Source organism: Akebia trifoliata, chromosome 1 (genome assembly GCF_017979445.1).
Source record: "Akebia trifoliata isolate Shusen 1 chromosome 1, ASM1797944v1, whole genome shotgun sequence".
NCBI classification, from domain to species: Eukaryota; Viridiplantae; Streptophyta; class Magnoliopsida; order Ranunculales; family Lardizabalaceae; genus Akebia; species Akebia trifoliata.
The window spans coordinates 36,325,077-36,335,529 of NC_141375.1; the positions used below are offsets into that span (position 1 = coordinate 36,325,077).

A 10,453-nucleotide genomic window follows, 5' to 3' on the forward strand; every position below is an offset into this window, starting at 1 on the left:
CATCTAAAGTAAAAAAATTTCATCGTCATTTCCAACCTTAATATTTGTTCTACTTTAAATCCCAAGAACAAATTAAAATTTTGGAGAAATAGGACAACAAAATTTGGTATAACAATATCAACAATTTTCTATAAAGAGTTAGGGCAGTTCTAAATATATTGAGAATCCATTTTTAGAAAGATTATCTTTGTCTCTGTTCATACCTCAAGTTGGAACAAATAACTATAATTTGCCCCCGCCTTTGCATCAGTCAACATTTTTCACAAATTTTATGAACAAAGGCCCTTTTTCATATTTATCATTCCTTATTTTAATTCTGAATCTACTCATTGTAAGAAAATAAGTCTCTTGAGATTTTGAACCTCAAATTGCATCCCCACGAAAGAAATGTTGAAAGAAAAAAGCTACCTAATCATTCGAATATTTGTTGCGGAGTCTATAAATTATACGGATTGAAGCAAATGTTGAATAGATTAAAAATAATTACAAGAGAGTTTAAATAGCTTAGAGATGGAAGAATTTTATTAGAAAAAATCAAGGGTTTTAAAGGTTAAAGATGAGGGTGTTAGGTTAATTTTGAAGGAACCCTTTTGTTATAAGATAAATGATATTTTAAATTTATTTCATGTTCCTGTAATTTTGTCAAATTTTGAAATACCTCCTTGAAAATGCCTTGTCCTTCAAAGTTTTGAAACGCACAGGTTATCCGCTTCAAAAAAAGATTTCCATCAGTTTCAAACACGTAAGGTGGTATCTAAATCACCCTACAAGCACTGTGAGTAACAGGGAGATAATGTCGTTGAAGAGGTTTTAGTTGGTATAAAATTGTCTATTAATTATTGATAAATTTAATTGTTTCACTTTTATTATAAAAAATTCCTTATTGTATGAAGTTTGTTACCCAACAAATCTTGGAGGGGAATCCATGCCATAAAATTAAAATTGATGAGATTAAAAAAAAAGTTTCATCTTTAAATTTAAATTTTAAATTTTGGACTTGGTAGTAATCCTTTTTCAACATCTTCAATCAAAATAAAAAAGGTTTTATTTTTTATTTTTTAACTTTTAATCTAAATTTTTACTTGAAATCTAGAAGACTCTGGTATTCGATTGCAAATTTGACAATCTATGTGGGCCAACGACCTTAGTAAAATTTGACAATCTGTGTGGGCCAACGACCTTAGTAAAATTTGGAATCTTCTTAAATTAGTCATGATAAGCTGATTCTTCATGAAATACGGTTTCTTCGGTAACCAACGTGATAAAGTAAGGGTGTTTTTTTTAATAAAATTATAACAGATAGGTCTGCCCGGTAAATCCCTCTTTTAAATTTTTTTATCGAATTTGAGAGATAGGTAAAACTCGTCGTTTTCAACACGAAAAAGGATTGCAGCCTTAGCTCTGCTACTCAGAAAGCGAAGCAGAGAGAGAGGAAGAATAGCTGTAATGTTGCAGTTGCAGGTTTGATGGCAGGAGGGATTTTAACTTTATCTTCTAAATAATTCATTCTCCTTTGAATATGAGAGAACTAAGTTACACCTTTATAGGAGCGAGGGAGCACACAACACAACCACAACGATGTGATCTTACAAGCAAACCTCTTCCGACTGACTCTCCACTCTCCACTCTCCACTCTCCACTCTCCAAAAGCTCAAATTACTAAATATCTTTCTATTTCTCTGAATCCTTCGACGACGTCGTTTCAATGTCGGGTGGTGAATGCGAGAACACTTTGAACTCTCCTTTTGTTTTCTTCTTCGTCTCTCCGAAACAAACAATGGGTTTTACTCATTTTCCGTCAAGCTTTCTTTTTTAGCCTCCACCAACTTTTTTTTTGGTTCTATATCTTGAGAACGAGAGTGAAAGAGACTGAGAGAGTGTTGTCGTTGCAGTGGAAATGCTGGCTGTTGAGGTTTGAACTTTGAACTCCCCTCTTGTTGTCTTTTTCATCTCTCTGAAACAATGGGTTTAGCTCATTTTCCTTGAATTTTTCTTATTCTTTGGTTCCACCAAACTTTTTTCTGCTTTTCTCTTCTATATCTTTTAGAGAGAGAGAGAGAGAGAGAGGATTGAGATGGGTTTTTGTTGACCTAGTTAGATAGACGAGTTTCTTTGTTCCTGAAGTAAAAATGGTATTCTGTTTCAAGTTCGAGCGAGCCCACAGGTTTCTTCTTCGAATACTTCTTCTGCAGCTGCTTTTTCTCGGCCTTTTTAGCTTCTGTTGTGCTGATTCGGACGATGGTGAGTGTATTTTGAGCACATCTCCTCTTCAATGTTAAATTCTCTGATTTTTATGGAGTTATTCCAAGTGAAATTTCTATTGTTTTTAATTTCTTTAGAGTTGAGACTCGAGACACTAATCCTTAGCTTTGTTTCTTTCCTTGAAGGAGCGACACTATTGGAGATGAAGAAGGGTATTCATGATGTTGATAATGTATTATACGACTGGACTGATACAACTTCGGATTACTGTTATTGGAGAGGTGTAACTTGTGACAACGTCACCTTTGATGTCATGGCTCTGTAAGATCCCAATCTTTTTGTTTTTCCCCCAATTTCTCCATATGCAGTTTCTATGATTTTTCTTCAGTAATTCTTGTAGAAGATGCAGTAATTTTAATTTATGTTATATCAATGCAGTAATCTGTCTGGTTTAAATCTCAATGGAGAAATCTCGCCCGCAGTAGGAGATCTGAAAGGCCTACTCTCTCTGTATTATTTCATAACTCTTTCAAGTCTTTTTTCTTATTTTGAAATTTAGACCTTTTTTTTTTTGGGTGTATTGTTTTTAAGTTTTATTGTGGAGTTGAATTATAGTTTACAAGTTATTATTATTTTGATATTGTTGACTGGGTGTCTTCTTGGGCAGTGATCTTAGGGGAAACCATTTCTCAGGACAGATTCCAGATGAGATTGGTGATTGTTCATCTCTGAAAAGCCTGTAAGTCTTGTTTGGTGGCATGAATGTGGTGGGTTCATGTCTTTGGGTTTAGCATTTGATTGCATTTTAGCTTACTATATTATAATTCAACAAACCTGATCACCCATCAATCATGTTTATGGGTCCTGTAAGTCTTGTTTGGTGGGTCCATGTATTCGGTTTAGCATTTACTATATTATAATCCAACTAACCTGATCATTGAAAATGTTTATGGGTCCTGTAAGTATTGTTTGGTGACATGAGTGGTGGGTCCATGCCGCTCTGTTTAGCATTTGATTGTATTTTAGCTTACTGTATTATAATTCGACAAACCTGATCATCCATCAATCATGTTTATGGGTCCTGAAAGTCTTGTTTAGTAGGTCCATGTGTTCAGTTTAGCATTTGATTGTATTTTATTTGAGTTACTATATTATAATTTGAAAAACTTGATCATCGATCATGTTTTTGGGTCTTGTAAGTCTTTGTTTGGTGACATCAGTTGTGGGTCTATTCCACTCTGTTTAGCACTTGATTGTATGTTAGCTTACTATATTATAATTCGACAAACATGATTATCGATCACGTTTATGGATCCTGTTATTCTTGTTCGGTGACTTGAGTGTGGTGGGTCTATGCCCTTGGCTAAGCATTTGATTTTATTTTCACATACTGTATTATAGTTCGATGATCCTGATCTGATCATCAATCTTGTTTATGGATTTTGCAAGTCTTGTTTGGTGGCATGAGGGTTGTGGGTCCATGCTGCTTGGTTTATCAATTGATTGTATTCTGGCTTACTATATTTATTATTCGACAAACCTGAATGTCAATCATTTTACATTATGGAATACCTTGTTTTTCTCTTAGGGATTTGTCCTTCAATGAGATCGATGGGGACATACCATTTTCAATTTCAAAGTTGAAGCAGTTGGAATCACTGTAAGCTTTTCTAAATGCAGAATGGCTTTGGTTTTAACTTGTTCAAGTTACTGGTTCTATGGCATGTGATAATTTTTTGGTTGGATATTTTCAGAATTTTGAAAAATAACCAGTTGATTGGACGCATTCCTTCGACATTGTCTCAGATTCCAAACTTAAAAATATTGTAAGTTTCAGTATTTTTCTATTTCATCCCTTTTCTATCCCATTCTTAGTATGGCCATAACAATATCTGAATCCAGGGACCTGGCCCAAAATAAATTGAGTGGTGACATACCTAGGCTTATTTATTGGAACGAAGTTCTACAATATCTGTGAGTATGCAAAATTTTGTCTTCTAGTGATTTTTTTTTTTCGTTCAATTTATATGTTCGATGGATAATTGGTTTAATTTCTTTTCTTTTTTCCCTTCATTGCTTCACTTCGTGAGTTGATATACTAACAATCACATTGTGTGTCATGTGCTACAGAGGACTGCGGGACAACAATTTAACTGGCACCCTCTCTCCTGATATGTGCCAGTTGACGGGGTTGTGGTATTTGTAAGTTCTTCACTTTCCTTTCCAGTTTTTTTATGTAAAAAAAAATCTCTACTGCTGACTCCTTGTATTCCCGACCCACTGCAGTGATGTAAGAAACAACAGCCTAGCCGGGCACATTCCTGAGAACATTGGCAACTGTACTGGCTTTCAGGTCTTGTACGTATATATCTTCTAACTATATGGGGCTGTGTTAAATTTCTTGAAGTGTGTTGTGTGGTGATTCTAGATTGTTTCTGTTCCTTTGATCGGTAGGGATTTGTCCTACAACCAGCTCACAGGAAAGATTCCATACAACATTGGGTTTCTGTCAATAGCTACACTGTATGTGCTCTTTCACTTGTTTTGTTTTACAATGGGAAGTGGAGGACTTTTGTCTCTAAAACTTATTTGTCTAATTATATCTCATTTTTTATGGCAGATCTCTGCAGGGAAATCAACTTACAGGGCAAATTCCATCAGTGATTGGTCTCATGCAGGCACTTGCTGTGCTGTAAGCTCTGTAAATTTACTATTCTTTTAGCTTTAGAGGATTTAAAGGATGAACCAAGTATGAATGAACACGTTAAAGTTCTTTAATTACCTTTTGTTTGATGTTCTTTTTTCTTCTGTTCAACGTATGTTATCTTAGCTCGGTTATAACTATTACTTGGAATTTGTCTTTATTAATCCAGAGATCTGAGCTGCAACCTCTTAAGTGGACCCATTCCCCCTATCTTAGGCAATTTAACTTACACGGAAAAATTGTAAGTTGAATATTGATTTCCAAATTTAAATATCAAATCATTATTTGATGTTCTACTAGATAGAAAAGACCTAATATTGTTTCTCATTTTAATTTACTTGAAAAAAACATAACAATCAGATATGTTGTGGAGTTACTAGAACTTCTTTGCATTTACATAAAAATAAAAAAAAAAATACACGTTATACAATATTCTGATTAGAATATCATCATTTTTTAGGTACTTGCATAAGAACAAACTTACAGGATCGATTCCCCCCGAGTTGGGTAACATGACAAGGCTCCACTATCTGTAAGGAAACTTTTTTTTTAAATATTTTTATAATCAATTATTGATAGTGTGGTGTGCTGCATAAATTTCATGATTCATTGACATCCACCTTCAATGTGGGCACAATTGGTTCAAAATCCAGCCTTACTGGGAATCTAAGACTTGTCATAGGTGGCAGTGCAGAGTGAATGTACCCCTCCCCTCACAAATGAACTCGAACCATGTGAAAAACATTTTGGAGTGTGCATGAAATTTCACAATGTCCTACAGTGTCAAATGCCATGCTTATTTGTCATCTCAAGTTGGGAACAATTTAAAAAAATAAAAAAATAAAAAAAATGTAAGTTGTTAATTTTTTATGTGCAGGGAACTGAATGATAATCAGCTCAGTGGGAGTATACCACCTGAGCTTGGGAAGCTAACTGACATATTTGACCTGTGAGTCTTGATTAATAATGTGCTTCATAATTTATAATTGGGCATGTCAAGATTAGTTAGTGATGCAAAAGTCTTGCAGGAATGTTGCAAATAACAATCTTGAAGGTCTCATTCCAGATAATTTAAGCTCATGTACGAATCTCAATAGCCTGTAAGTATTTAACCATTGTCTTATTACCTAGCACTTTCATTGTCTCGTCTGTTTTACAAAAATAAAAATTATTGACCAATTGATTTGGTGGCACTTGGCAGCAACGTGTATGGCAATAGATTGAATGGGAGTATTCCACCTTCCTTTGAAAGGCTTGAGAGCATGACAAACTTGTGAGTCCTATTTTTCCTGAAATTATCATAGCTGAACATATTTTGCTTAATTTATTGGTTTTGAATCTTCTACTGGAGCTTATTTTTGGACCTAACTATCTCCTTCATGAGTCCACCTTTTGAATGCTCGAAAACATCCTGCATGTTCATCTTGCTGCAATAAGTAGACAACAAAAGTGGGAAAAATGTCACCAAAAGCCACTCCCCTCTGCAATCACTTCTATAAGCCAATATGTGATAATGTTTTTTATTTTTATTTTTAAATTAAACATTTAAACTCCACAGGAATCTGTCATCAAACAATCTCAAAGGGCCAATCCCTATTGAGCTGTCCCGGATTGGTAATTTGGATACCTTGTAAGTACAAACTGCCTAAGAAAATTTTGTTGCTTCCTGACGCTGCCTTTGAATGTTGCTAATTGCTTTGTTTACGTCAGGGATCTTTCAAACAACAAGATTTCTGGTTCCATTCCAGCTTCTGTTGGTGACTTGGAACATCTTCTAAAACTGTGAGTTCTACCATTTGATAACTCTTTTTTTAAATACAAGTTTCTCCTTTTTTTGCCGATACAGTTTTCTTTCTCTTGTTCTTATTCTTTTTTGTTCACTAGGAATTTAAGCAAGAATCGTTTGGGTGGAGGTATTCCGGCAGAGTTTGGAAATCTGAGAAGTGTAATGGAGATGTAAGAAACATGGAACTGTTGAGATACTCTTGTTATTAGGCTATATTTGTTCCTCCACAAATATATTAAGCATGCTATTATATTGCAGAGACCTATCAAATAATGACCTCTCAGGTCCAATTCCTCAAGAACTTGGTCAGCTACAAAATTTGTTCTCACTGTGAGTTCCTCTGTGCTTGTGGCATTCAATGTTTCTTGTCATGTTCTTGTTGTAAAATATGTGCATTCTATGGCAAAGAGAATCATCTTCGTCATCATCAAAGCCTTGCACCAAAGATTTAAGGTTGGCAGAAAGAGAATCAAAACATTTACCATGATATCAAAATAAGTACAATTTTTTTGATACCCTGGGTATCCAGTCCTCTTAGAGCACCCGACTAGTCCCAGATGCCATACCAATCAAATGTTTGTAACTATTTGGTGGTGGGCCTGATCATGCCTGCATTCCATGTTTCGATGTTCCTTTTACATGCCTTGGTTCTCTTTATAATACCACTGTTTCCCATTGGTCTAGTTTGTAACATTTTGGGTTCAAAATAATGGCAGGAGAGTAGAGAACAACAATTTATCAGGGGATGTAATATCACTAATCAACTGCTTCAGTCTTACTATCCTGTAAGTTAACTTTGTTAAAGTATTGAATTGATTATCTTCAATTTTGGTTGGTCAATAAAGTATTAATGTCAATTTACTTTATCCAAGCAGTAATGTATCATACAACAATCTAGTTGGTGATATTCCCGCGAGAAACTTCGCAAGGTTTCCATACAATAGGTGAGTAGAAAATAATCAATTTTATCACCTCTAGGCTAGCCTTTCCAAGCACTTGCTTTTTTGCCGAACCCTGACACTAAATTTTCTTAATTTTGAACACGTTAGTTTCACTACTCTTTCTTACCCTAATTTCCTATTTTGGTGGATGAGCTATCTTCTGTGCAGCTTCATAGGAAATCCTGGTCTTTGCGGTTATTGGCACAGGTCACCATGTAACACATCACACCCATCAGAACGAGGTGAGCTTGAGTGTTAAGCTCGACTACTCTGCTGAACTCACAAGGAAATTTTTTCTCAAAGCCTGTGCACATGTACAGAAATGTCCAAGTCACTGATACATAACTTTTTTCGAAATATGAGGCCCATCACCTCGTCCATTGACACCACTTCAACCCAGATTCTCGAGCCACATCCTGGATGAACTGCAATCGCTAAGGGAATCATAATTTTTTTCTCCAAAAAAAAAGTCTTATGTGATTTTTTTTTTTTTTGGGGGGGGGATGTGTGCAAGAAGAAAATGGATTGATTATTGTTGTTTTCTTCCTCTCGTTTTGTTGATCTCTCTTTCAACAATGTTTGTGCAGCTACAATCTCTAAAGCAGCAATCCTAGGAATCGCTTTGAGTGCCCTTGTGATCCTTCTTATGATCTTTGTGGCAGTGTGCCGACCGCACAATCCTACTTCATATCCCGAAAGATCTCTGGACAAACCAGGTGGCTCCCCATCTACTAAATAAGTAACTTCCATTTGAAGATTTCATCCATTGCTATAAAATCTCTAGCTAAAGTTCTATTTGGGTGACGGTTTGTTTATTCAAGAGAGACTCATATTGGATGACTGATGTTCTCTTGTAAACGAAAATGAGCAGCTTTCCATTTCAGGAAATTAACTATTTTTTTATATCTTTTTTTTTATATGAGAAATAATTTTCTTTGTCATCTTTTGATTATTTTGCTTATCAGATATTTTCCCTCAGCTATCTGCTCATTCTGTTTATTGTGGGTTTGTTCTTTGAACTGCAGTTACCCTTACTTCACCAAAGCTGGTGATACTCCACATGAACATGGCTCTTCACATGTATGAAGACATTATGAGAATGACGGAGAATTTGAATGAAAAGTATATAATTGGCTATGGTGCGTCGAGCACAGTTTATAAATGTGTGCTGAAGAATTGCAGGCCGGTGGCTATTAAGAAATTATGCTCAAACTACAGACAAAGCCTAAAGGAATTCGAGACAGAGCTCGAAACTATTGGAAGCATCAAGCATCGGAATCTAGTTAGTCTCCAAGGATACTCATTGTCTCCCTCTGGGTACCTTCTCTTCTATGACTACATGGAGAATGGAAGCCTTTGGGATCTCCTGCACGGTAAGTGTTCCTAGTAGATTACGTGCATGATACATATGCTGAGTTCTCTCATGCACATGTTGTATTTAGTTTTTCTTATGATATAGTGTGTTTACAGGCCCCACGAAGAAGCATAAGCTTGACTGGGACACTCGCCTTCAAATAGCCCTTGGAGCGGCTGAAGGATTGGCATACCTCCATCATGATTGTTGCCCACGTATAATCCATAGGGACGTGAAGTCATCTAACATACTCTTGGATAAGGATTTTGAGGCCCATCTCACTGACTTTGGTATTGCCAAGAGTTTATGCACTTCCAAGTCTCATACTTGCACCTATGTTATGGGCACCATCGGTTACATAGATCCTGAATATGCCCGCACTTCACACCTCACTGAGAAGTCTGATGTTTACAGCTATGGGATCGTCCTGCTTGAGCTGTTGACAGGAAGAAAAGCAGTAGACAATGACTCCAATCTCCATCAATTGGTATGATTTTCTCCACATCTTTTGAAGCATGGATCTTTCAATAACTCATGGAAATTACTAATGTGGCCTCCTTTTATTTTGTCCACAGATCATGTCCAAGACTGACAACAATGCAGTCATGGAAACTGTTGATCCAGATATCTCTTCCACATGTAACGATCTTGGCGCAGTAAAGAAGGTATTCCAACTAGCCATACTCTGCACCAAGAGACAACCCTCGGATCGGCCAACAATGCATGCGGTGGCACGTGTTCTTGGATCTCTCATGATGTCTGCTGTCCCTAAGCAGCCAATTCCCCCTCCACCACTGCCATCATCCAAGTTGCCAAGCTACATGGAAGAATACGCCAATCTTAAGAATCCGAGTATGATAAATTGCACATCCATGAGCACCTCAGATGCTCAACTCTTCCTGAAATTTGGAGAGGTAATATCACAGAACACTGAGTGAAAAAAAAAATTGAAAATTATAAAATATGTACCACATTCCATTAGCATTGGTAGAAAGACCGATGGTTATACTAGTAGATTTATGGGAGTGTTAACCCCCTTCTGTACGAATCATTTGTACAGTATCAGATTATTCAGTGGGACCAGGGAGGTTGTGGCACCAAATTGGTGGGGCTCAAAATCTTGGAAGATCTTCCTGAATTTTCTTTCTGGATGACCAGTCTTCGTCTCTAATCATAATAGACTGCCACTGTCCAGCTGGATTGTATCACTGGCTGGCTGTGAGGGTTCTGTTTAGAATTACACATGCTTGAGCTTATCTCATCTGATCATGCAAATCAATCTAATAACTAAACCACCATCAAAACAATTGAAATGGCATATAGTTGGTCCATATGAATAGTGATGAAAATCGGACAACTATTGCCCCGTTGAGTTGGGCACACTAACTCACTTTCTTTTGGTCCACCCTTCGGTTGGCCTACACGCACCTGTTGAATCAGTCAGCCTAATTGTTGATTTTTAACCA

The 10,453-nt window shown here is 36.4% G+C and overlaps 1 protein-coding gene across 3 annotated transcripts; it reads left to right on the forward strand.

The window, feature by feature from the left end:
- The first annotated feature begins 1,401 nt into the window (after positions 1–1,401).
- On the forward strand, positions 1,402–10,144 carry LOC147412228 (LRR receptor-like serine/threonine-protein kinase ER2). Of its 3 annotated transcripts, XM_086457933.1 has the most exons (28): positions 1,402–1,912; positions 2,148–2,241; positions 2,388–2,523; positions 2,641–2,712; positions 2,870–2,941; positions 3,791–3,862; positions 3,957–4,028; positions 4,105–4,176; positions 4,333–4,404; positions 4,489–4,555; positions 4,631–4,725; positions 4,823–4,894; positions 5,076–5,147; positions 5,367–5,438; positions 5,784–5,855; positions 5,935–6,006; positions 6,108–6,179; positions 6,465–6,536; positions 6,617–6,688; positions 6,791–6,862; positions 6,951–7,022; positions 7,409–7,477; positions 7,568–7,636; positions 7,802–7,875; positions 8,221–8,349; positions 8,659–9,006; positions 9,104–9,474; positions 9,563–10,144. In XM_086457933.1, exons 1-28 carry the CDS (start codon positions 1,898–1,900, stop codon positions 9,923–9,925), a joined length of 2,982 nt encoding a protein of 993 aa, XP_086314059.1. In that variant the 5' UTR covers positions 1,402–1,897; the 3' UTR covers positions 9,926–10,144. The 3 variants fall into 3 exon arrangements, with proteins under 3 accessions (XP_086314059.1, XP_086314050.1, XP_086314066.1); XM_086457924.1 differs by having other exon boundaries at positions 1,402–2,241; XM_086457940.1 differs by having other exon boundaries at positions 1,403–2,241; positions 4,489–4,560; positions 4,657–4,725.
- Positions 10,145–10,453: the final 309 nt, after the last annotated feature.